General features: G+C 49.1%; 1 protein-coding gene and 1 pseudogene across 2 annotated transcripts in view; one reads left to right on the forward strand and one right to left on the reverse strand.

Moving 5' to 3' along the window:
• On the reverse strand, positions 1 to 7,258 carry LOC308260376 (small ribosomal subunit protein uS2B-like; annotated as a pseudogene). The gene is made up of 2 exons: positions 7,218 to 7,258; positions 1 to 759 (listed from the first exon to the last, which is right to left on the reverse strand). The product of its transcript is annotated as a small ribosomal subunit protein uS2B-like (transcript).
• A 328-nt stretch (positions 7,259 to 7,586) lies between these two features.
• The window catches only part of IL16 (interleukin 16), a gene marked incomplete at both ends in the record, with an annotated part of 79,560 nt that continues 62,103 nt past the window's right edge, over positions 7,587 to 25,043 (forward strand). The window contains one exon of the mRNA XM_080691671.1: positions 7,587 to 7,626. Within this exon, the coding sequence (XP_080547797.1) occupies positions 7,587 to 7,626 (40 nt within the window). The remainder of the gene's footprint in view (positions 7,627 to 25,043) is intronic.

The following is a 25,043-nucleotide window of genomic DNA, read 5'->3' on the forward strand; positions in this document are numbered from 1 at the left end:
CTACATGCCTTTAGACCTGTCTGCAATCTTAGGCTGAGTAGCAGGAACTCAGGAGTTGGAATAGTCCATTCACCCTGAAATTCTTCCATAGGAATACATTTCTCAGCAGTGGCCTGGTCTTCCTTTTCAATCTCTTCATAATCTCTGTAGAAATAGAGACCAGGCATGATCTCCAAGAGTATTTCTGGTATATGGTGCCATCCATGCACAAAACTTCCCAGGCCAGCATCCATCACATTTGATCCACATAGTGAGTTCCCTTGTTATTGCATGGAATAACAATGTCCACATAGTACAAAGAAGAATCTATGTTGCACAGTGCATTGGAAGTTAGGTTGACATAGATTCCTCTGTGAGAGACTGGTGGTCAGTGCTGGGGTCAGTTACCACCAGAAGATGCAGCTCTCGAAAGGCTGCCTGGATCTGGTTGGTGAAAGTCCCAGAAGTGAAGAGTCAGTGATTGCAGTGGCTCCAGTGGCTGTGGAAAAATTAATCACAGCCCACTACCCAGTGTTCCTGGAGAATATGACGCTGACATCAGCAGAGTTTTCAATGGCATGAGCTATCAGCAGAAGCGTCTCCCAGGTTCTCTTCAGATTTATGAGGTAGATGTCATTGCCTTTACTTATGTACATATAGTGTTCCATCTGGAAATCAAGATTAATGCCACCTAAGTGGGTTCCTGCTGTGAGGAATGTGGGGACATCCTCCTCCTTCATTTGCAAGACATCAAGGGCTCCAGATGTTGTGGTAGTTTCCCTTTAAATTAAGCCAACAATAAAGAACAATGCTGTGCAAACACTTCCCTTGGCAGTGTGGAAAGGGCTGTCTATCATCTTCAAGTTCTCACACAAAGTTTCAGGACAGACAAAATGCCAATAAGGATTTTTTTTTTTTTTTGCCAGAATGTAACATGTGTGGCCTCTACTTTATTTTTCCATGGAGTCCTTTTTTCCCTCCAAAGTCTCCTGAGCACATTCTATCTTACTAGCCACATTCTATGCCTTCCGATTTCCTCTCAGAAACCAGTGCCAAAGACTCACAGAACACACGGTCAGACTTGGCTATAGCAGCAACCCCACTTCCGGTACCAATTTCTGTCTCTGTCAACATTCTCTCTGCTATAATCCAAAACAACTGACTATAAAACTCAGAAGAAGGAAGATTTATTTGATAATGAAGATTGTGGGTGCAGTTTATGTGAGGTAGGGGACCATGGATCACAGGGAATGGCAGTGGTAAGTAGAAAGAGGGAGAGTATAAGACTTTGTCTCTATCACATTATGGAGGCTAAAAGTAAAATGTGAGCAACCAAGGGGCAGAAAAACCTATAAAGCCCCCAAGGCTGCACCCCCAGGGACACCCTACCACCTCCAGCCACACCCTACCAGCCTAGGTTACTACCCAGATAAATCTTATATTAACCCTGAGCTCTTATATAGGGAATATTCTATATATGACCATAACAGAAGGCCAATCTGTGCTTGAAATTAACATAAATGTTGAAAATGATGAAACATTTAATATGCTATAAATTATATAATATATTATGTCTGTAATATTATGTAATACAATATGTCTGTAAAATCATTAAAGAAGTCAGTGAACATCTTAAGACTAATGGGTTGGTTGAATGGAAACACTGATTTTGGGATGCATTTACCATCCATAGGGTTGAAAGAGATTGGATTAATGATTATAAATCAAGCCAAAAAACAGTTGGCTGACTTTTGCTGGGCTGTCTCACCTCCTCTGGACCACTGCCACCGGGGCTGACGCCTATACTTCACATGGTGTGGATGCTCTGTTGGAGAGTGTGGGAAAGTGGCCGATGGAGAGACTGATTTCTTCTGATGCAGGACACAGCAGGCTGCTTACTATACATCCCCAACAGAGAACAAAGAGGCAGAGTCTTAGGAGTTTGTGATCTTGGGATGGTTCAGCTTTCTCTTCTGTGTTAAGTGCAATTTGACAGTGTCAGCAGGGAATTTGGAGAATCAGTGGGTTGTGGGAACTGGCCCCAGACTGCTGTGGGTCTGCTCCTGGAGAACACCATGGGTCAATTATGTAACAGGGAGTGGAGAGTTGGACTCAATGTAGGCCAATTGCTCTGGTGAAGTAGCCTGAGCTAGGCTCTGATGGGGAATTTAGCTTGCAGCCTTGGGAGAATAGAACCTGGGCATGCATCTTAGCCCAGTCTCCAGCTAGAGGCTGCCAAACTAGCTGGAGACTGTGTCAAGGGCCAGAGACTAGGACAGGCTCCAGGCTCAGAAATGGATGGCCTATTCACAGGAACAAGAGGCAGGCTTGGTAGATTCAGCCAGGACATGGGACTGAGAAGATGTTGGGCTTTCCAGCACTGCAGCTCCCATGCCCACAACATTGATGTCATCATGGGCCTCAGTGGCCAAGCTGCCTAATCAGAACTAGCTCAGTGCTGGGTAGGACCTGCCTCATAACTAAGGGTCTGTATCCACAGCCCTGATAGGAGGGGGAATTTGAGGAATGCTAAGAAAGGGCCTTGAATATCTAAGGAGAGCTTGGATATCTAAGGGAGGGCTGAGTAGGTGGGAAACTCAAAAGTTCAGAGCCCCAGGATTCTTACCCTAAGGGCTATCAGAGGCATGCCCAGTGGCCAGAAATAGGATGGAGAAGTGGAGTAGGGTGGGCCCCATTACATTTTTCCCTGGGCATAATCTGAAAGGAGAGATGGGACTTCTCTGGGTTGCAGAAACCTGGGTATCACAGAAGATACTTGCTCAGTCTCCCTAGTGCAGGGTAGGAATGATAAGGATTTGGGTTTGTGTGTGTGAGAACATATAGAAAAAATGGAAGAGATGGAGAGGTCACCTCCCTGAATATGGGAGCCCCCTTTATATTCTAGCTCCTCTAACTTGCCCTAGTTATTGAGGTTGTGCTGTCCAACACGCTCCCCATTTATTTATACTGGGGGTGTATTCTGAGAAGAAGGAGCAGTGCAAGGAAGCTTGGTAATCTGAGGTCACTGTCTGCAGCTGGTGGTGGCCAGGAACTCAGAAGCCAGTGCCTTCAAACCTAGACACACTTGCCCAGATTCTCCAGCCAAGCAGCCAAGAGTAACATGTTTGCCCCTTAGTTTCACCACTTGTGTAAGCTTTGGAAATGTCAACCTCACAGACATGGCATTGATCTAATAATTTCTACAACAACTCTGGAACTTCCCACTGAAGCCCTGGCAGCATGATGAATGAGATGAAGACTTTATCAACACTGAAACCAGGGCGACCAGGTTAAAGACATGTAATGGAGCTGAGGAAAGCATTCAGCCGCATTTCTTGAGCACTTTTTGATCAGCATTCTTACTGCTATAAACTAAAACAACCGATCACACAACTCAGAGAAAGAAAGATTTACTTGCTCACAGTTTTTGGAGATTTCAGGGTTCTGTTCATGTCAGGCCAGGTCTGTAGAGTTCATAGAATGGTGGTGGGAAGAAGAAAGAGAGAGATCAAGAGCTCTTCTTTCACATCATGGAGGCCAGAAGCTAGAGAGTCTAAACAAGCAAGGGATTCAAAGACAAAAGCACAGCCCCTAACAACACACCTCCAGGGGTCCACTTTTCCCAGCTACTCTTCATGTGCCTAGGTTACCATCCAGTAAACCAATTAGAATAGATTAATCTACTGATGTGATTATAACCCTCATGTCTTAATTACATCAACTTTGAACATTAATACATGAACTCTTCCATATTTATATATATATAGGGGCATTCTATATCTAACCTCAACACCTACTATGTATCAAGCATGATTCCAGGCTCTTGGAATAAATCAGTGTACAAAACAAAGATCTCTTTACTCATTGAGAGCACAACCCCTAAACCTATGTGTTGTTCTGACCCCAAGGCCTAGGGATTTCTATGTATGTATAGATTCCAGGAAACAAAATCTATTCCTATAGGGGGAGGAACAAATTAGAAAATACAAAGAAAAAGAAATCAAAAGAATGCGCAATCCCACCAGCCAGAAATAACCTGCTTACACCTTAGCATAGTTAAAGAAAAGAAAATATACACAAACACATAATCTTTATTTCTGAGATTGAATATAACTCTGTGTGTGTGTGTGTGTGTGTGTGTGTGTGTGTGTGACCTATGATCCACCTGACTCAGTCTCCAATTACTAGAATTACAAGGCATACATCACTATGCATGAATAGAGTTTTTTTTTTTTCTTCTATACTAGGGATGAACCCAGGGATGTTCTACCACTGGGATACTCCCAGATGTTTGTTTGTTTGTTTCTTTGTTTGCTTTGAAGCAGGGTCTCGCTAAGTTGATGAAGGTCTTGCTAAGTTGCTTGAGGCTGGCCTTGAATCTGCTATCCTCTTTTATCAACCTCCCAAGTACTGGTATTACGTGTGTGTGTGCCACCACACCCGATTTGGATGTAACTCTTAACCCTCCGTGTTTGTGGAAGATGGAAATCACTTTTTTGTCAATTTGAGTTAAATTTATTAATTCCCAATTGATGACTCAGCCCCCAAGTAACTAACCAGCAGGTTCCCTGCTGGCTGCTGTGTGCTATCCTGGAGTTCGCCAGGTGTGCACATCCTTCTGGCCTCTTGCTGGAATTCCTTTCGGAGATTGCCTGTCAGCTTCCCCATGGTTCCATTCTCACCATGTTGGCCTCAGACACATCTGTTTTCTGGATCCATAAAAGTCACTCTGGCCAGTTTCACATACTTTTTCAAAGCACAGAGGACATCCAGTTGCATTTATACTCCTCATGAGACTCAGGAAGTCTCTGTCCCAATACCCTGGTGGACATTTCTACTCTGGGTAGGTCAAGGACACTCAAATGTGGCTCTCTTCTTCTGGAATTCCAAGAAGAACATGGGACACAGGTATAGAAAATCATGCCTCTGTTGGTGTTCCAGCTCAATCTCTGGGTGGCAACTTCAGAGGAGGGCAAAGTCCTCCTGGGATCCCAACCTGTGGCTTTGAACCCGGTCCTCCCACCCACCAGGCAGATTTATTTACATCTCCTTTTGGATAAGACAGCTGCCCTGATGTCATTCTGTATTCTCCCCAAATCTATGGTTTATGACATAAACTTAAAAGCTCTGTCCTGCAGGCTTTTCTCTTCATAGTAAAGCCAAGCTTTTGACATCAAAGAAACGAGTAAAATAAAAACAAATGCAAATCGATGCATTTCCACACAAACTTAGCAACTTGAAACAACATAAAATATCATCTTACAGCTCTGGGGGTCAGAAGTCCAAAATGGGTCTCCCTGGGCTGTAGTCAAAGTGTTGGCAGGGCTACGCTCCTCTCTCTCGGAGCTAGAGGGGAGAACAGTTTCCTTGCCTCCCAACCTCTGGGGTGCTGCATTCTTGGGCTGGTGGCTCCCTCCTCCATCTTCAAAGCCAGCAGCGGGCCTTCTTAATTCTCTTCCTGACTCTGGCCTCCTCTGCTGCTGCCCTCTCCCATGTCTAAGGATGCTGCTATTGCATTGGGCCTGTGGCGATAATCCAGGGGAAAACCTTTTTTGTGGGATCAGTAGACTCACAACCTCACTTCCCCCTCATCATGAAGTGCAAAACATCCACAGGTTCCTGGGATCAGATCGTGGATGTCTTCAGAGAGGCCATTCTTCTGCCCCCACATGGGATAAATAATTCCTTTGTTCAAGGGCTTGATTCATATGACCCAAATCCATGACTTCTAAGATTATAGTCTTTGCTCTTGATTTAACAAAGTCTACTTGGGAATTTCAAAGGCAATGATTGGACTTAAAACATTTTTTTTTGTAATTTAAATTTTTTTCTATCATCCCATATATGGTCTGATTGAAAGCTATTGCTCCTTCCTGAAACATGAGTAAATATGATGGGTAAGAAAGTGGATAGCCCAAAGGGGTTTTGGTGAACATGGAAAATAACTCAATTAAATTCTCCAAATTTAATCTTGTTTCATGTATGTGAGTCAACTGTACACTTGGTTTTTGTAAACTATTTTATACCCTTAGCAATATCATGAAGATGTCTCTTAGGACCAAACGTGTTACCTTACCACTGCTACTTAATGTCTGCGATTCCTCTCCAGTTTATCAAGCCCTTCCTTTGCTGCTGAGGTTGGGGACTGCTTACAGGCAAGGCATCGTGTGGGTGTCCAGGTGCTTCTGCCCAGCTGTGGCGTCCTGCAGTCCCAGGGCCCCAGCAGGTAGCTCAGAGCAAGGCAAGGTAGGCCAGATCCCTACTGGCACCCGCACCCACAATGGGTGGGGCCGGCTCTAGGCAGCTGTTCTGACTCCAGGTGCAGACACCAGAGATGGCCCCCTCCTTGAGAAAGGACCGTCTAAGGCGGAGGCTGGCACATCCCAGTGACTTGGAAGTGGCTTGCAAGGTGACACTAATTTGGAGGCCTGAGAGGCAGCGGTGGGCAGCTGGCAGGTGATGGGCAACTCAGGACCGGGCAGGGTCTGTCTCTGGTGAGTTTTTTTGTCTGTCAGGTAGAGAGCGCTTTCCCTTCCATCCAATCGCACATCGCTGTGAGACACTCTTTAGACATCAGAGGTATTAATCCCTTCCCCCGATTTCCAGTTCTGTCTGCCCACTTATATGTTCTTTTGGTCTTTGCAGTGGGGATCCAAAGATTTACTTAACCCAGCAGTCAAATTGGTCATTTAAAATAACAGTCCATCTTGGCCAAGTCCAAAAATAAAATCTCCTGGTAGGACAAGGCAAGCCGGGGAAATTGAGCAGAGGGGGCAGAGAACATTTTACAGCCCACTTACTGAAGCCAGGGCCCCTGTCCTTTGATTCTAACATAGTGGGGGTCAGAGTGCCTGCTGTTTGTCTTGATGAAAGCCAGTCTCCACCTTCCCCAGAAAGACTGCCCTCTGGTACACAGGCGGCATTCAGCTCTGCCAGCCTCTGCAGAGTTATGAAAGGCGTTTTCACTTGGATTAAACAGGCCCTGTGTGTGCGTGCATGTGTGTGTGTGTGTGTGTGTGTGTGTGTGTGTGTGTGTGTGTGAGGGAGAAAATGAATCACTTCAACTAGGGCAAGGGCTTTAGGTGTGTTTGTCCCATGCAAGTATATAAACACACAAGAACTCTCTAGAAATACTGGGGGGCGGGGTGGCAGAGAGCAGGGTGCCTGGGATGATTCCTCCAGGGGAATGCATTTTCCATACATTCAACCTCCGAGGGAACTGGGTTCTTCTCCCTCACAACGTCTTCCCGGGTCCAAAGGAAAGTTTGAGGTTTTGCATTGCTGCTTGTGGTACAGGAAAAGGCTTATGATCCGAGGGCTTGAGTCAGTGAAATAACATCAGCTTCACACACATTCGCCTCGCAAGGCGAGCAGGAGTTGGAAGCGACCGTGGTGAAACGTTAAAGATTTTCTGGCAGAGGGAAAGGGATTTTTTTCCCCTCCCTCCCCGCCGAGGAAAAACAGTTCTAACGAGGAGTTACTTTTGTCGTCCTTAACTCCCATTCAAATACTCCCACCCCTAGAGGCTGCGGTTCATCCCTCCGCGGCGTCTCGTTCCGGGTCTGGAGGGACTTCTCCAGCTCGCCTCATCCTCCAGCTCTGTGGTCATGAGTCTGCAGAAGAGAGTGTTCCCCAGGAGGGAGCCCGGTAAGTGGAGCTTCTTCTTGTGTCTCAGGGGCTTTGACGGGGAGGTGGGTCGGGGGCTGAGCCATTGTGACATCCTCTGGGAGGATGGTTTTGGTTACATGGCGCAGTATTTGCGTGCACATGTCTCCTGCTACGGAAGCACAGCCTGCCTGTCCCGTGGAGGCTGGCTAAGCTCGTGGCATGAGCTAGGTGGAGGGTGCATCGTGGGTACAGGGCCCCCCTGGGACCAGAGTGGCTTCCTGGGCATCCTCCCTCTGTGAGTGCTCCTGGCAGTGCCCAGGCAGGAGCATCCCTGCTGGCATGCTGTAACTGTCAGGGTCCCTCCTAGCTGAGCTCCTAGAAGTGGAACAGAAGGGGGAGCTGCAACGGGAAAGGAGCTCTGGTCTCTAGAGCAGAGGGACCCTGGACTTGGGGGGTCTGAGAACCAGGATGCACCTCGGCATTGGCTGGACCCCTGCCTCCCTGCAGGTACAGCCCCTCAGATGAGACCATTTCTCATATATAGCAACCTCCTTCTTTTGCTCCAGAAGCATAAACAAACAGGCATGAGGGCAAAGGATTTTAACCCTCTGCCCAACTTTTAAAGTTGATGCTGGCGAAACCTCAGCTCTGTTTTAACTTTGGCTCAAGAGAGTAAACACATGGTTTTCTTTACAAAAGAGAATGAGGCAAGTCCAAGGCATATTCTGACTTTTCCGGCTCCAGAAAGATATGGCTAAAACCTTTGGGATGGTTTGGTCAGGTTCCATTCCTCTGAACTCTGAAGGCAGGCGGAGTGGGTGGGGGGACTGAGCGAGCACTGGGCTGGGTGTCCAGCCACCAGGGCTGGAACTTTGGCTCCGTGAGGAGTGAGCTACTCAGTCTGAGGGTATTCCCCTTTACTGGGGCTCAGTTTCCTCCTTTGCAAAGCAGCCGTTGTCCAATTCTATTTCACAGGGTAGGAGAGGCAAGGATGAGACAAAGTCTGTGAAAAGCCCTGAGTAGCAGATGGACACATCTGTCCTCCCCAGCAGGCTGCTCCCCTGGAACACAGCAGCCATCCCAGATACCAGACCTTGGGGTGAAGGTGGCTGCGGACCTCCCTCTAGCAGAAAGATGCCTGGGCGTTGAACGCCTTCCCTTGAGGGAGAGAGGACATGGACATATGCCCTGGTATTCAGTAGGTGGTCAATGTCCAGCACAACCATCTCTCTACTGGTATTCACAGGAGGTCTTACCACTTCCTGTCCCTGGCTACACCACGTTTGGTTGGTTTCCCTGGCAACAGACTCTGGGGCAGAGATTTATGTGTAGGATGTTGGTTGCCCAGTGCTGGGGAGCATCTTTGAGGGCATAGCAGGCAGGACTGGAGGGGCTGACTACAGCTCAGGCCTGGCCTGCTGACCTACCTAGTTGATCCCTCGGGCTCTGTGTCATTACACAGGGTGACCTCGGACCAGGCGTGGTCTTGGCAGGGTGGGTCTCTGGCTAAGGGCAAGGCCTGGGGATGTATTTCCCCTGAGATATCATGTCTTACCTGGGGGGACAAGTGCCTTCATTCTGGGACCAGGACTCCTCAGAGTATCCACCAAGCAAGTCTGGCTGAGCGCCTTCTCAGAAGATGAGACCTGAAGTATACAGACACCTGATCCCCTGACTTCTTCCACAGCAGTGGGATCTTGATGGGGCCCTTTTAATATCTGGGACTCAGTGTACCTGTCTGTAGTGAGAACAGAGAGGGGGCTGAGCTAGAGGCGACAACAGGAACCCTCCACGGTAGGTCTTTCGCTTTACAAGCGCAGATTTCTGAGCACATGACCGTGGCGTTGGCTTGTGTCTCCAGTTGTCATAAGGCCACAGGACCACAGGTACAATTCCTTCTTGGGGAAACAGGAATCCAGGTCCCTGAAGATCCTCGTGGGGGGACCCGTTGCCTGCAGAGGGGTGCTGGGTTGGAGAAGCAGAGGGAAGCGCCCCCTGGGGCTGTGTAGGTGGGAAGAGGAGTTGGGAGAAGTCTGCTGCCTGCAAATTCCCTCGGGCCCAGCATTTCCCCCCCAACAAAAGTACAACCACATGAGACACTGCATGCGCCTTTGATAGTTGAAAGCTATATAATGCCGCTTGTGACAGACATGGATATAGCTGGATTTGTTTTATGACTTTCCTTCCCTGACCCCCTCCCAGTTTTCTAGTTAGTTTTCAATATAGAGAGAGTGAAATCACTTTCCCGAACACTTGGAATTCATTTTCAACAAATTATTTGTTTAGAGCGTTCTATGCTCCAGGCCCTGTGCTGTGCTCTGGGGATATAATTGGACACAGTGGACCAACAAATAAATCTGCAAAGATGTAAAGACAGAGAGGGCTGCGGGGCACTGACCTGCCCGGCCCAGGGGAGGCTCTGCCTGAGCTGTTTCCACAGGGCAGGTGAAGGTCTGGGTGGGGTCAGGGTGGGATGGAGGAGCCCTCCCTGGGTGAAGGGACCAGAACACTGTTTCTGACCCACCAGCTCAACCAGCTGCCATGCCCTTTGCCAGGAAAATTTCATCCAGGCTGGTTTTTTGGTAGCATCTTAAAAAATAATAGTCAAAGTAGCTTGTTAGCTCAAGGACTGAGCGATGTTAGCAGATGAGGCAAGCTTCTCCCTGCATACCAGCTCACAGGACTTTCTTTCTCACCCTGCCAGCTGCCCTACTGAGCGTGCATGCTTAGTGGGGCCTCACTGCTCATGGCTTGAGATCCTTCCTTTTGGGTAGCAGTTCTATCTTTTGGTACTGGCAACACAGGCATTGGTTTAGGGCCTTGGTGAGCATGGCCTCTTCTCATCCTCCCCATCCCATGGGGGCAAAGCTCCTGTCTTTATTATACAAATGAACCAACACAGGGACAGGGGCTTCCGGGGTGCTGAGTGGCAGGACTGGGATTTGAACCTATTTGAAAGTCTGTGTTTGTAGCATGCCCTAGTGTTGGTGAGAGATAAGAGTGATCATAACAGATGTGGGGTTTTACACAATAATGTTTCCACTAGATGCTGGGTTAGGAGTAGCTTCTCATTTCTTGCAAAGTTCCCAGATGCACCCCCTGCAACCAAACAGCCTTGGATGCTATTTCCCACATTTTTTGACAATTTGGCTTGATTTCAATTTTATTTCTTCCAAAATATGATTGTAAAGATTTTTAAACATATAGAAAAGTAGAAAGAATTATAGTCGTATGCTTAATATCCACTCTTTAAATTCTAAGGTTGGTAACTTATTCCCAGATTGTGTCTGCGCACCCCTCAAACTTTCTAGCGACCCCTGCATCTATATTTTTGGGATATGGTTCCATATTGTCAGGCACCTTTGCACTTCAGGATGCGTGTAGCCAGCTTGAATTCAAACAGGTATTTTGCTGTTCTTTTAGATAAGATTTGCATGGAGTGAAGTGCACGTATCTGAAATACACATTCAGCTATCTGTGAAAAGCAGATATCCCTGTGTCAGGCACAAGACTAAGATTTGGAATGTTGCCACTACCCCACACAGCTTGCTCAGGCCCCTTTGTTTTTTGCCAATCAGATACAATGTGCTATTAAAATTAAAGACCTGGTTAAATAACATAGAACTTCCCCCTCTCTTGGCCACTGGGTTGGGGCCCTTGCTGTGGAGGACTCAGCTGTGCACAGGCCACTTGATAGGTTCAGGTGCAGACATTGGCTGGGGTCAGGGTCAGGTGTAGACTGGGCAGGTTGTGGGACATGGTCCAGGCTGCCACTGGGTGATGGGTTAAGTTTGTGCCTCTGGGTCCTGATGGTGGTGTAGGAAGAGGCCAGGGAGAAGATGGAATGGATGCCTCATAATGGAAACCCAATGGGGGGTGTCAAGGAGCTTCCTGTGTGTACTCGAGCATCCAGAGGGCTTCCTGTGGGACCCAGGCATCCTGAGGTAGAAAGGGGTGCTGAGTCGGGCTCTCTGTGCCTCCTGAGGCACAAGGGGAGGAATCAAGAAGCACCTGGAGGAACCTCAAGCCAGGGAACCAGCCCGTGACTTCAGGTTGGGACTTAAAACTTTTACATATTTTATGAGTCTAGCTAATTTCAGCATCATGTTCTGCAGTTTCCTACACTTTCTTGCAAATGACATAATTCACACTTCTCTCTGGCTGAGTAAAACTCTGTTGAGTGCTTATATCACATTCTCTTTATTCATTCATTTGTTGATGGATACCTAGGTTGGCTATTGTGAATTGTGCTGCTTTAAACATGGGTATGCATGTACCACTATAGTATTCAAACTTTATTTATTTTTGCAGTACTAGAGGTGGAACCCAGGAGTATTCTACCTCTGAGCTACACCCCCAGCCCTATTTTTTATTCCTTATTTTTAAACAGGGTCTCACTGAGTTGAAAAGGGCCTTACTCTGTAGCTGAGGCTGTCCGCGAACCATGATTCTCCCATCTCACCCTACCAAATGCTGAGATTACAAGCGTGCGCCAGCACACCTGGCTTCTAACTTTAATTCATTTGGAAAAATACTAAGGAGTGGTGTAGCTGGAACATATGGGTGTTCTATTCCTAGTCTTTTGAGGGCCTCCATACTGAACTCTGTAGTGGTTATACTAATTTACAGTCCCACCAAATGGCATAAGGGTTCCTATTTCCCCACATCCTCACCAGCATTAATTATTGTTCGTATTCCTGATGACTGGCTTTCTAATCGGATTAAGGTGGGATCCAAGCAGTTCTGATTTTTATTTTCCTATTTGCTAATGATGTTGAACATTTTTTTGTGTGTGTTGACCATGTAGAGCTCTCTCTTTTTTTGGGGGGGGGTTTCTATTTAGTTCAATTCCCCACTCACTGATTGGGTTATTGGGGGGGGGTTCATGTTAAATGTTTTGGATTCTTTATATATTCTGTATATTAGTCCTCTGTCAGATAGTAGCTGGCAAAGATTTTCTCCCATTCTCTGGGCCCTATCCTTGGGTTCTTGATTATTTCCTTTGCTGTGCAGAAGCATGCTTTTTCTTATATATGGAAGTTGGAAAAAAGAAGAAGAAAAAGAAAAAGCAGCCTCATGAAAATGAGGAGAGAGCCAGTAGAGTCACTGAAGGGAACTGGAGGAGGTGGAAGGGGAAGGAAAATATGAGCATATATGAATGTATCGCTATGATTCTATCATGTACAATTACAATACACCAACAAAATATTTTTAAAATATGTATTTTTTAACATATTGAGTCAGTTATGGTGTGACAATAACAAATTATGGAAAGAAAGAGGAATTTCTTCATCTTTTAAACTGCTGCCTTCTGATGCAAGGCAGGAAGCCACATTCCTCAGATAATTGTGTGGGCAGAGGCCGAAAGAGTGGGGTGATCAGCTGCCTGGCACGGCCAAGCGTGGCCCATCTCGGACTCCACTCCTGCCCAGTCTTCAAAAATACCAGGGGGCCAGACCCCCACCTTCTCTGGGACATCTCTGGCATCTGTAAGAGCCACATAAGTGGAGGGGCTCGGCTACCTGCACACTCTTGTGAAAGGCAAGACCTCAAATCTACACCTTATTCCTGCCATAGCCTCCTCAGGGCACCCCCACCATGTGCCCTTCATTGACTCCTGGCCCAGTTGCCAGGTGGAGAGATAAGGTGCTGGCGATTTGCAAACCCTTCCAATCTCAGCCTTAAAATAGCATCACCCAACTCTCTCTAGTGCTGGTGTTTAACCTTTTCAGAGCCCGCCTATTACAGGCTCCCCAGATGTTTGCTTCTTCTGCTTTCCTGGCTAGGACAAGGACTGCCAGTGTTGCCAGGTGACCTCAGGTCCACGCCCTAGCTCTGAGTCTCGAGAAAGTTGCTGTTGCACCCCACAGTTGTCCATCCTCCCCTCCTCACATGGAAGGGGAGTGACTGTGGTTCACTGGGGAGGTGGGTCTGTGTCAATGGTGCACAGACCCACAGCATGGTGTCTGACTCACAGCAGCGTTGCACAAACACCAGTGGCTACTCTCAGTCCAGCAGGGTTTTGCATCTCCAAGTGTTTTTTGTTTTGTTTTGTTTCCTTTGTCCTGTGGCTGTGAGTTAAACCAGGTGGTTCTGCTTGTCCAATCCAAAGGACTGCTAATGCTCTTGGAAATAAACTCTCTTCTGTTGGAGAGAACACGCTTACTATTCCCTATTGTATGGCCTTGAGGAGCTGGGATTGAAGATATGAGTATTTTGTTTTGTTTGATTGAAGTGCCATTTAAACCCAAGTCTAAGCCTGTAAGTTAGGTGGAGGAAATGTCTGTAAGCACTCTTTGCAAACTCTCAAGTACAAACAAGTGTGGAATATCATAGTGTGGCATTAGTCATTTATTTATTCATTCATTTTGCGTTGGTTCAGTCAGTAACTGTTTATTGAGCCCTTATAGGCCAGACATGTACCAGAGCTGGGGACCCTGAGCACGGCCCGTGAGCTCCCTGTTGGGGCTCAGACTCTAGAAGGGGCAGACGCATGCCACACAGCTGCCCAAATGGACCAAGAGGGCGCCTGCTGACGGAGGCGGGTTCCATGGGGAAAGTAAACCAGGGCCATGTAACGGAAGCCCTGTGGCTACTTTAGACTGAGAGGACAGGAAGGGCCATATTTAGGAGGTGGAGGTGGGAAGGAGCCAGCCACATGAAGATGAGAAAGAGAACCTTCTTGGAAGAGCGGCAGCTACAGCAGAATCTCTAGAGCATATCTTGGCCTGTTTAAGAACAAGCTGGAAGTTCTGCAGATGCCTGGGCAAGAGGACGGGCTATGAAAGTCACCAACTCCTGGGGGCTGTGGTAAGGATTTGGGCGCTGTCTTGTGGAACACAGAGCATTTTTAGAGCAATGAACCCATTCTTCGGGTTGATGCTAGAATGGTGGGTACGTGGCACCATATATTTGCCAAACCCCATAGAATTGTAAACACAGAGGGAACCTTCATCTCAGCCATGAACTTTAGTGTGAAAACAGAGGATCACAGGTTCAAGACTAGCACAAGACTTTGTTTCAAAATTTAAAAAATAATAGTAATAACAAAGGGTTGGGGGTACAGTAAATACCCCTGAGTACCAACCCCCAATACCAAAAAAGGAGGGAGGGTATCACATGAAAATACAGGTGGTTGATGATGAAACTTCAGAAATCATCAGAACGCTTGTTGAGTGTACTTTGGGGCTATGCTATGCAGCTGGAAGGGCTGATAAGGTGAGCACCACTCCCTCCTCCACACCCCCAGGCAGCAGCCCTGGGGCAAGGTCCAAGAGCTTCAAGAAACACAATATAGAGCAGAGTTGGGCAGCGATACACCGCAGGAAAGCCAGCTGCTGCTTCTTGAGCCTGGTCTTTCCACCTGGGAAATAGGTAGAAATAAGTAATAGGTGTGGTGGCCCACGCCTGTAATCCCAGTACTTGGGAGTCTGAGACAGGAGGATCGCAGGTGCAAGGCCAGTTTCAGCAATATAGTGAGACTCTCAGCAACTTAGTAGGACCTTGTCTCAAAACAAAGAAATAAATACCAATACCAATAATTATAAAAATAAGAGAGATTTGGGGATAAAGTTCTCTTGGAGGTAGGTAGATGTGTGGAAATTACTTCATAGAGTTGCTGAGATGGCCACATAAAATAGAGTGCTTCTAGAGCAGCCAGCACCTGGAAAGCTCGGTATGCGAGGTCACTCAACGTGTGTACATGTGCATGTGTGTATATGTGTGTATGTCAGAGTTGATAAGGAAGATCCGGTGCAGGCACATTTTTTGATTGGCTCAGGAAAAACTAAAGTACCAAGAAAAGCAGCCAGGCTCGCCCCCCTGCCCCTGCCCCACACACTCACTACAGAGCTGTGAGCAGGCCCCTCCTGCCCTGGGCTGTGCTCTGCAGCCCCTCTGTAGTGGGGCCCCTAGCTCACTTGCTCCTGCTGGGCCTCTGTCTCTGACAGCAGGGAGTGGGCCTCGGGGTGTTGGGAAGGTAGGGTTGCCCCTTCCCTGCAGGAGGCCCCAAAGGGCCCAGGTGTGATGGAGTCCTTGCCTTGAGCTACTGGCCACTCCGTATGGGTGGGGATGGGGCAGGGCCCCAGCACATTGGAATAGTGAGAAAGAATTATCAGCTGAAGCTAGAGGGAGAGGGGCGCTGCGTGCAGCTCAGGTACAGAGAGGGCTCTCCGGGAGGCTGGCCTCCAGAGGCAGAGGCACTGACATGCTGGTCGATGCCTTTCGGAACCTGGGCTCCAGCCTGTAGATCTTGGAGGCTGTGGGTGTCTCGGGCAGCAGCCCTGATGGACACCCCGCTCCCTGACTTCAGAAATCTCTCTAGCATACTCCAGCCCACAATGTGGCCCAGTCCCCGAGCCACCCACAAAGGCCACTCTGTCTCAGTCAGCCCTGGGAGGCCTCACTGGGTGCCTGGCTGGGCCCCGCGGCTGCACCTCCACAGCCAAGTCTGGTATTTCCAGGGCCTCCTACGGCTATGCCCCCATTCAGCCCCCCCAGCCCTGAAGTGTTCAGTGGCCAGCATCACAGGACATTCTGTACCTCAGAAAAGGTGGTCACATAGGTCCTAGCTGGCATGCAGGATAAGTTCAGGGGTCTGTGTTGCTCTGGGGGCAGGTGCCCAGGGTCACCCCGAGGTCAGGCACTCCGGGGGCTACAGGGCCCCCAGCCAGCACGTAGGACATAGGATGAGCTCAGAGGCCTGTGCTGCCCTCAGGAGCAGGTGTGCGGGTCACCCTGAGGTCAGGCACTCTGATCACAGAGACAGCCGCAGGCCACACAGACGTGCTACTCGCCTTAGCCTGTGGTTTTCAACACGCTTTGCCCGCATCAGGCTGTTGGTTCTCTGGCCTGCGCACCGGATCACCTGGGGGTGTTTGAGTGTGAGTCACCTGGAGGAATGGCTCCGCCTCCAGGGCCCGGGCCTGAGAACTGGCATTTCCAGCAAATGCAGCCTGGGGACCAGACTTGAGGACTTTTGTACTGCACAGGCTCCCAAGATCCAGTGTGACACTTGGGAAAGTCTGCCACAGAGAGGCCGAGACTGGGCTCTGGGGCAGGGCGTCTTGAGAGCTGGCTTGGCGTCTGGCTGGCCCTGTGACCTCGGGGAAGCTGCTTGAGGTTGTAGAGCCAGTAAGGACACAGGATCACCAACAAACGACACAGGAAGTAGGTGCTCCATGAGCTTCTGGCCGCGACTGTCTCCACTTGTAAAGTGGGTCTGATAATATTTACTGGATTGCTGGATTGTGCAAGATGAAGTTAATGGAAAGCTCCTAGCGTGTTCCCGGCACACTGTAGGCACCGAGCAGTGCCCGGGACCTTCCTGCCCTTCCAGTTCCTTGCTGTGGTCCAGGGAAGCGGGACAGCCTGGGATGGAGCAGGAGCCTCTCGGTGGCTCTGGAACGGGCTGCCGCCCACAAGTGCCCTGCCAGCCCAGCAGATGGTGGACTCCGCTTGGACGCTGAGCCTCCAGCCCTGGCAGCCCCTGGTGGACCAAGCCTTTCCACGTGGAGGAGTCAGATGGCTCCGGCTGGGGGTCTTCCAGCGAGTGTGTGCCAGGCTGGACACACTTGCCGGGAGTCACCTGTCCAGAGCAGGTGGTGAGGACCGCGTCCGACTCAGAGTCCCATCCCTCAGAGCTGGGTGTCACTCCGGAGCTGGACTGCAAGGGAAAGGAGCCATTCGTTCGTTCTCTGCAGATCCAACCCAAACCAGGCCCTGGCTTTCAGAGAGAAGCCAGGGAGTTGGCAGCCCTGCAGGGTGGTGCTGAGCGAGGACACCAGTGGGCTCCAGGTGAGTGACCCTCCCTCGGGCAGCGCTTGGGCTGAGTTCAGGAGCTGGCCTCCTGGCCTGAACAGGGGGTATCTTGGTCACTGGGATGTGCAGGCTCCCAGGGGATGGGATGGGAGGCTGAGCAGCAGAGGGAAGCCGCTCTTCCCGCTCCACTCGGTAGTGCTGGAGCTGGTCTTGGGCTCTCTGACGTAGCACCCCAACTCATCCCTGGTCCTGGGATGTGGATGGAGATGGAGGCAGGAAGGAGGGGGCAGAAGGGCAGTGGCGCCTGAGTGCGGCTTTCCAATGCCAGGCAGGTTTTCTCTCTGGCCATGAGCAGAGTGTTCTGTTGGCCTGCTGCCTCTCTTGTGCTTCAGGACAGGGTGTTATGAACGATTCCCACGTTGGTTCTCCCAGGCTGGGTGTTCCTTGGGTCCAGAACCTGCTTGTGTTCTGTTGCTGGGTTTGAGGTGGCCGCTGAATTGAGGATGCGCACAGGGACCCCTGAGATCACAGAAAGTAGCAAGGCTCCATGTTGGCTGGGCAAAGTCCTCTCTTCACAGGCCGAGCTATCCAGAGGCAGCAGCTTCCTCCAGGCGCTGAGCCCCGGGGAATGGCTGGCACTGGCTCCTCTTCTTCTTTCTCCAAACTCCCTGGGCAGGAGAAGAGGTCCTGGCCCTTATTCCTCCTCTCTGTCCTTATTGTCTTGGAGTTTGGGTTAGGAAGGCAGCTTGAAATCAGGAATTAGCTTCTTGGCAGGGTGGGTAGAAACGTGAAGAGGGCTCTGCAGGAAGAAGCTTAGAGCAGATGGGGATGCTGGGCACAGCTTGTGGCTGAGCAGGCGCCTGTGGGAGGGCAGAGTCCCGGGAACCCTGTGCTTGTTACCTGGAGAGGCTGGAGGGGCGGTCTGGACTCCAGGGGTGGAGTGTCCCTGCAGTGTGGTCCAGCTGCTGGGGGCCACCCAGCGTGGAGGTCCTCCGAGGTGTTGCTGGTGCCTGAGACTTGGCATGCTTGGTGGGGCCAGTAGCGCTCCTGTGATGGACAGGCAGTGTGGCTGGGATGTGGCTTCCAGGCTCTGCTCCTGGAGTGGCTGCCCATAACCCAGTGTGCTCTGCCACAGATTTCCCCACTGCTGGGGTGTGGGCCAGCTCACAGTTATCTTTCTGGGCAAAGCAGAGGTAGAGCAAATTCTAGCCCCTTCCTCAATCTTGCATTTGCTGTGAAAGATTCCACCAGGGACCTCAGAGCCCATCCTGGCCCCTAAACCTGGAAAAATCAGAGGTCATTGAGTCAGGACTAGCGAATGCAGGGCAGTCCATGTGCACATGAAGGGACTCTGGAAAGGGACCATATGAGACCTGAAAGCAAACGTCCCATTAAAAATTGCTTAGAAGCCAGGCGTGGTGATGCACGCTTGTAATCCCCGCACTTAGGAGGCTGAGATGGGAGAATAGCGTAGGTTCGAAGCCAGCCTCAGCTGGCTTAAGAGACCCTGTTTCCAAATAAAATATAAATAGGTCTGGGAGTGTAGCCCGGAGGTAGAAGGCCCCTGGGTTCCATCCCCAGTACCACCAAAAAAAAAAAAAAAAAAAAAAAAAATTGCTTAGAGCCAGGCGTGGTGGCGCACGCTTGTAATCCCCACACTTGGGAGGCGGAGACAGGAGGATCGCGTAGGTTCAAAGCCAGCCACGCTGGCTTAAGAGACCCTGTTTCCAAATAAAAAAAGTACAAAAATAGGTCCGGGAGTGTAGCCCGGAATTAGAAGGGTTTCCAGGAACCCCAGTACCACCCCCCAAAAAAATTGCTTAGAGAAGTCAGGAAAAACTTCAAACTAGTGGCTTCCAAACATGTCCCACTAGTGGACTCAAAAGCAGTGCAGGGGCTTGGGACCAACTTTGTGGTTGTTGTTAAAAAAAGAAAAAAGAATAAGATGTAGCAGAAAGTACCAGGTACTGAGGAAACATATTTTATATGAACTTTTTATGTTTTTGCACCACAGGAAGGGCATGGTTTCGTAAACCTTTTGTCTCGGTGACTACATATTTATGCAAATGTCTTATTTTTATGCAATATATGTACTTGCGTGGTATGTGCTCTGATGTGAAATTCTTCCCTAGGTCAAGATTTTTTTTTTTTTTTTTTTTTTGCAGTACTGGGGATGGAACTTAGGGGCTTTCTACCTCTGAACTACACCCCCCTGCCCTATTTTTTATTCTTTATTTTGAAACAGGGTCTCACTGAGTTGCAGAGGGCCTCGCTAAGTTGCTGAGGCTGTCCGCAAACTGTGATCCTCCGGTCTCAGCCTCCCAAATGCTGGGATTACAAGCGTGCACCACCATGTCCAGCTTAAGTCAAGATTTTAAAAGCTCGAACAGCAGCACCCTGGAACATCGGGTTGTATCTGGAGTGGTGGAGATGTATTAGGAGAGAACTTCCATTCTAGGTGTTCCCGGCCTCTCTCTTGATGAGATGGCCCACTCCCCATTGTCCTCGGCAGGGAGCCCAACCTGGTCAGCTATGGGCTCCTCTCCACCTTTCTGTGCCTCCCTCCTCCAGAGTGAATTAGTGGAGTCATGAGCAAGGGTAAGGGTTGGAGCAGGTGGGCTGGGGGTCCAGCCTCTGTGCCTGCTCTCTCCTGTCTGCCTCCTCATCTCCAAAGACAGTTGTAGCCAAATGGCCTGGCCAGGGACACTGCTGAAGGAGGTAGGGGCCTCTCATTTGCTAAGGCAGCACAGGGCAACATCTATCCTGCACTGAGCCAGCTTCCAAAGCAGATAATAAAAGTGTAAAAGTGTATGCGTGTGTTTTCGTTTGTGTGTGCGTGCGTGCGTGCACGCGCTTGTGTGTGTGTGTGTGTGTGTGTGTGTGTGTGTGTGTGTGTGATGATACACAGCCATTTGCCACAGAACATTTTGGTCAGTGTCAGAATGTATATATGATGGTTCAATGACACTTTAAGCAGTCATATAAGACACTAGTTTACCAAGTAATTGTCCACACAACCAGCAAATGAAAAGTGTCCAAGACACATCCTGTGGCCACGATGTAACTAAACTGGAATTTTCTAATAAAAATCAGGGAAGGAATTGACCAAATTATGTCATGGGCATGTACAAATATGTAACAAGGAATCCCACTATTATGTCTAATCATCATGTACTGATTAAAAAAAACTTAGAATAAAAATTTCAATTATAGGATGACTGAAACTTGGCAATTTAACCACTTAAAATCAACAATAGCAGTTTTCTGAAGAACTGAGTTTAATCTGGAAATCCAAGCTGCAATTACAGACCATTTCAAAAACAACAGTCAGAACATCATCTTTCAAGATGCCTGGGTTGTGTGGCCGAAGGAATCTTCAGAGGAGAATTTCTAGTTATAAGTAATAATGATGCTGCTGCCCACAGCGGCAAGAGTGACCACCCCACACACTGCTGGGAGATGGACATCCCGTATTCAGTTTATTATCACAATGTTGCTGCGAGGCGGCTACTGCAAACCTCTCCATTCCGTGGGTAAGGAAACTGAGTCACAGAGAGGTGAAGTAGACTTCCAAGCTTGGATATAGCAAATAATTGGACCGAGCCGACTGAGGTTTACCTGGGCTCTCAGATCACACACGTCACCGCTGCACGACATGCCCGTTTCTAAGATCGAAAGGATAGATTGGAGGAAATAGACAGCAGGCTCCAAAAGATGCGAAAACAGATAGAAGCAAATAAAATAGAAGAGGGAAAAAGTAACTGAAAAGAAATGAATCGGTTGGAAAGCAAACCAAAAAGAATAGTGCTGTTTTCTCCTTTCTTGTTGTTCCTCTCTTCTCTTTCTCCTCTTCCCTTTTCTTTTCATACTCAGGATTAAACCCAGGGGGATTCTACCTCTAAGCTACATCTCAGCCCTATTTTGTTTTCTGTTTTGAACCAGAAAACTAAGCTAAGTTCAGCTAAGTTGCTGAAGGGCTTGCTAAGTTGCTGAGGCTGGCCTTGAAACGGTGGGTGTTCTGTTTTCTACTTCTAAGAACGCGTCCTTTGAGAGGACCCATTGAACTTTGTCTTGCTGAAGACAAAGTAAAACATGGCAGAGGGGAAACAAAGCAGAAATCCACGACAAACAAGAAATCCATGACACTGGTGACCAGAGATGAAATGCACACACCGAGCTTCAGAAGGTTTTTAAAATGGTTAAGTCTGTGATGGACCAGTCTACACTAGTAAATTAGAAAATCTGAGTAAAGGAGCAATTTTATAACTGGGCAAGTGGTCAAAAAATTAACAAAGGACACAGGATTTAAAAAAATAATACTAGAAAGCTGGGCGTATTGGCACTTACTTATAATCCCAGTACTTGGGAAGTTGAGATGGGAGGATCCAGGTTGGTGGACAGCCTCAGCTACTTAGTGAGGCCTCCCTAACATAGTGAGACCCTATTTCAAAAATAAAGAATGAAAAATAGGGCTGTGGTATAGCTTGGAGGTAGAATGCCCCTAGGTTCAATCCCCAGTACCACAATAAATAAATAAATAAATAAAAATAAAAAAAAATAGAATAGACCAGTAACCAAGGAAATTATGGAGAAAGTTTCAGATAACCAATAAAAGCAAGGCCAGGACCAAAAGATTTTATGGAAAAGTGTTTTAAGCCTTTCTGGACTAGACACGTTTAATCTGTTGAATTAGTTCAGAAAGTTCGGACAGGCATCTGACTTCAGGGTCTTGATGGCAGTGCAGGTAAGGCGCCAGGCATGTCTCCGTCACCTGTGGATATGGAGACAGAACCCCACCATGTGGCCTAGAGCATGTGTGAGGGACCCCAGGCCTGACTTAGTCCGTGTCCTGGTATCTCACCACTTGCAGAGGATAATCTTCCAGGAGGCAGGAGGTGAGCCGCTCACGTGAGGCACCCATGCCATGCCCTATGGATTGTGCAGGGCAGTGGCTTCCAGAAGGTCTTTCCTGACATCTGATCTTCTCAGGGTCAGCTGTCTGTAACTTCTCATTGCTCTGGAGACCTTCATTCTGTCGCCTGGGGGTGGCTTTTCTGGGACAACCATCACAGTGCATTGGAAGGAGAGTTGAGAAGGAGCCTCTGAGACGCTCACCTGTGGTCATTTCCCAGCACACAAACACCCTACGCGTGCACAGCCCGCCATGTTCTGGGAGGTGAAACCAACAAGAGGAGTCTCTCCCCACCAGGAGGCGACGGGGGAGAGGAAGACAATCATCAGGTGTAAAACCAACTCCCATCCCCTGCTCTCCTGGCTGGTGGGGAAACCGAGGCCCAGCAGCTGCTTAGCAGGGACTGGGGCCTGCATCGGGCCAGCTGGCCGCCATGCCCTAAGATGTTCTTCTAGAGGAGGAGGACCCGCGCGTTGCCTCCTGGCCTTGGTTATCACTCAGGCATCTCTGGTTCAAAACACACACAAAAAGACCCCCTGGGCTGGGGTGACCAAACTTACAAAATTGCCTTTGATACAGAACGCTGTTGGAGAGCTCAGAAATTCAAAACACATTTTATCAACTAGTCCCCTCTCTCCAGATGGCTGTCCACCCTCTCCAAGTTCTCTAGTGAACGAAAGATGTTTTATCCAGATGGAAATGCTGGGGCCTTTCCTCCAGGGGTGAGCTGTGCCCAGCACTGCAGGCAAAAAGCATCTCTCAGCAAGTGCCTGCTGGATGGGGAGGAGGGACAGGGAGGGGAGGGAGCACGAGGAGGGAAAAGAGGGGAAGGAGAAAGGAAGGAAGGTAGGAAGGGAAAAAGGAGAGAGAGAGAAGGAGGGCTTAGGGAGGGAGGACCCTGCTCTGGCAGTCTGGAGCTTCACACCCATGCAAAGGAGAGCTACTTTGCATTTCAGGCTGTCTGGGCCATGGATGGCGGCTCACCAGGGTCTGCACTCTGAGATGCTGTGGGGAGCTGGTCCTCACCCCTGTCTGCACCGTCTGCTCCCGTAAGATGGGACAAGGAGACCCCTTCCCGCTCTATCTGGGGAGCAGCATAATCGAGCAAATGCTTACAAGGTTTTTTGGGGGTGGGGGTCCCCAGGCAGCGGAAGAGCAGCGTTCAGGAGAGTAGATTCACGGAGCTGTGGGGCTGGACAGTGAACAGGGTCCATCCTTTCAGAGTCTCTCCAAGCCTCCTGAGCAGCTGGGGAGGCAGAGAGGCCAGAGGCCATGTGGTCGAGGCTTGCAATGACAGGGAGTTTGGCCAGGCTCCTGGGGCTTGGGCAGGTGTGTGTGGGGGATCATTAGCTGCCTTCCAAAGGGAGCCTGGAGCAGGCAGGGCCGGTGTGCACTGGGCCCGCCCATGCTAGTTCTGAGGGGAGTGATCCGGATCCAGGGCCCTGAGCAGCTGCACAGCCGGGCAGAGCCACGTGACCACGCGTGTGTTTCCAATTACCCTCTCCTCCCCTGTGCCAGGCCTGGAGGGAAGGCCATCTCCGCAGAAGGCCAGCCCTAGCCTCTTAGCTCCAGCCCTTTGAAACTGTTCTCTTCCTTTTTCTCATTTTCCATTAGGACAAGCCTTGTTTTGAAAACTGTCTTTACTCTTAGCGGAGGGAGAGGGCCTTGACCCGTCCCACACCACCCTGTGCCCCACTATCATCCGGGTGCAGGCAGAGATGCGGCTATCTCTGGAAAAGTTTATTTTTAAGAACAAACAGTACTCTTGGGATATGTCTGCAAACAGCCTCTGGGGATCAGCAGTTTCCTCCAAGGGCCTGGATCCCTCTGCCCCGAATCCTCAGTGGCTGATCTTCTCACCTCCGAGTGCTACCTGTGATGTGCACCTGGCCCCAAAGCCCCCTGGATGTCTTTGTCCTGGAAGGGTCCAGTGATGGACCTGCCCTGGCCAGGACCATAGCTGTGGGTTGGGAGAGGGAGGAGCAGGAAGGGAACTGGGTCTGCATTCCAAGAATCCATGGAGACTGTGGCAATGTTTGGTGGAAGGAGAGTACAGGATCTGGCACTAAAGTGGGGACGGGAGGAGAGCTTGAGTTTGGCCTGGGATCACTGGCTCCACCCTGGCTTGGCATAGGACAGGAGTCTCTGGGACCTTCAGTGTCATTGCTTCCCAAGTCTCGTGCCTGCACCATCAGAGTGAAGAACCATTTTTCCACGAGAATTGTTTTTAAGTCATCAAAGGATTTTATTGGTTTACCTATCTGAATAGATAGAATTGGTTTCAGGTATGGCTGGATGTAGGTGTCTGTGTGAAGTCATTGGACTCAGTCCTTCTCATATTTCTTCCTGTCCTCCTCCCTCTCTCTCTCTCCCTTCTTCTTCCTCTCCACCTCTATGAATTCTGTACCTTCTGTGCTGGCTTCACTTTCAGGCAACTTGCTCCGCATGGTGACTCTCAGAAGCTCATGTTTATATCCTTCCTGCTTGATACTGGGGAGATTCTAGAAGGATTTTAACACAAAACCATTCATCTTTCAAGTTTTCAAATGACTAAGGGACTACTGCTCGCTGTGACTAGTACACACACACACACACACACACACACACACACACACACACACATACACACACGTTTTTCCTATGAATTTTAAATGCACCCTGAGGCTCTAATGAGGCTGATAAAAATGGAAAGAGGTTTAGAAATATTACTATCTTTAGTGATATTGGTGCTAAGGGTCACTAGTTGAGGTATGCATATATATATATATATATATATATTTATAGT

This window comes from Muscardinus avellanarius, assembly GCF_963383645.1.
Source record: "Muscardinus avellanarius genome assembly, chromosome: 3".
NCBI lineage: Eukaryota > Metazoa > Chordata > Mammalia > Rodentia > Gliridae > Muscardinus > Muscardinus avellanarius.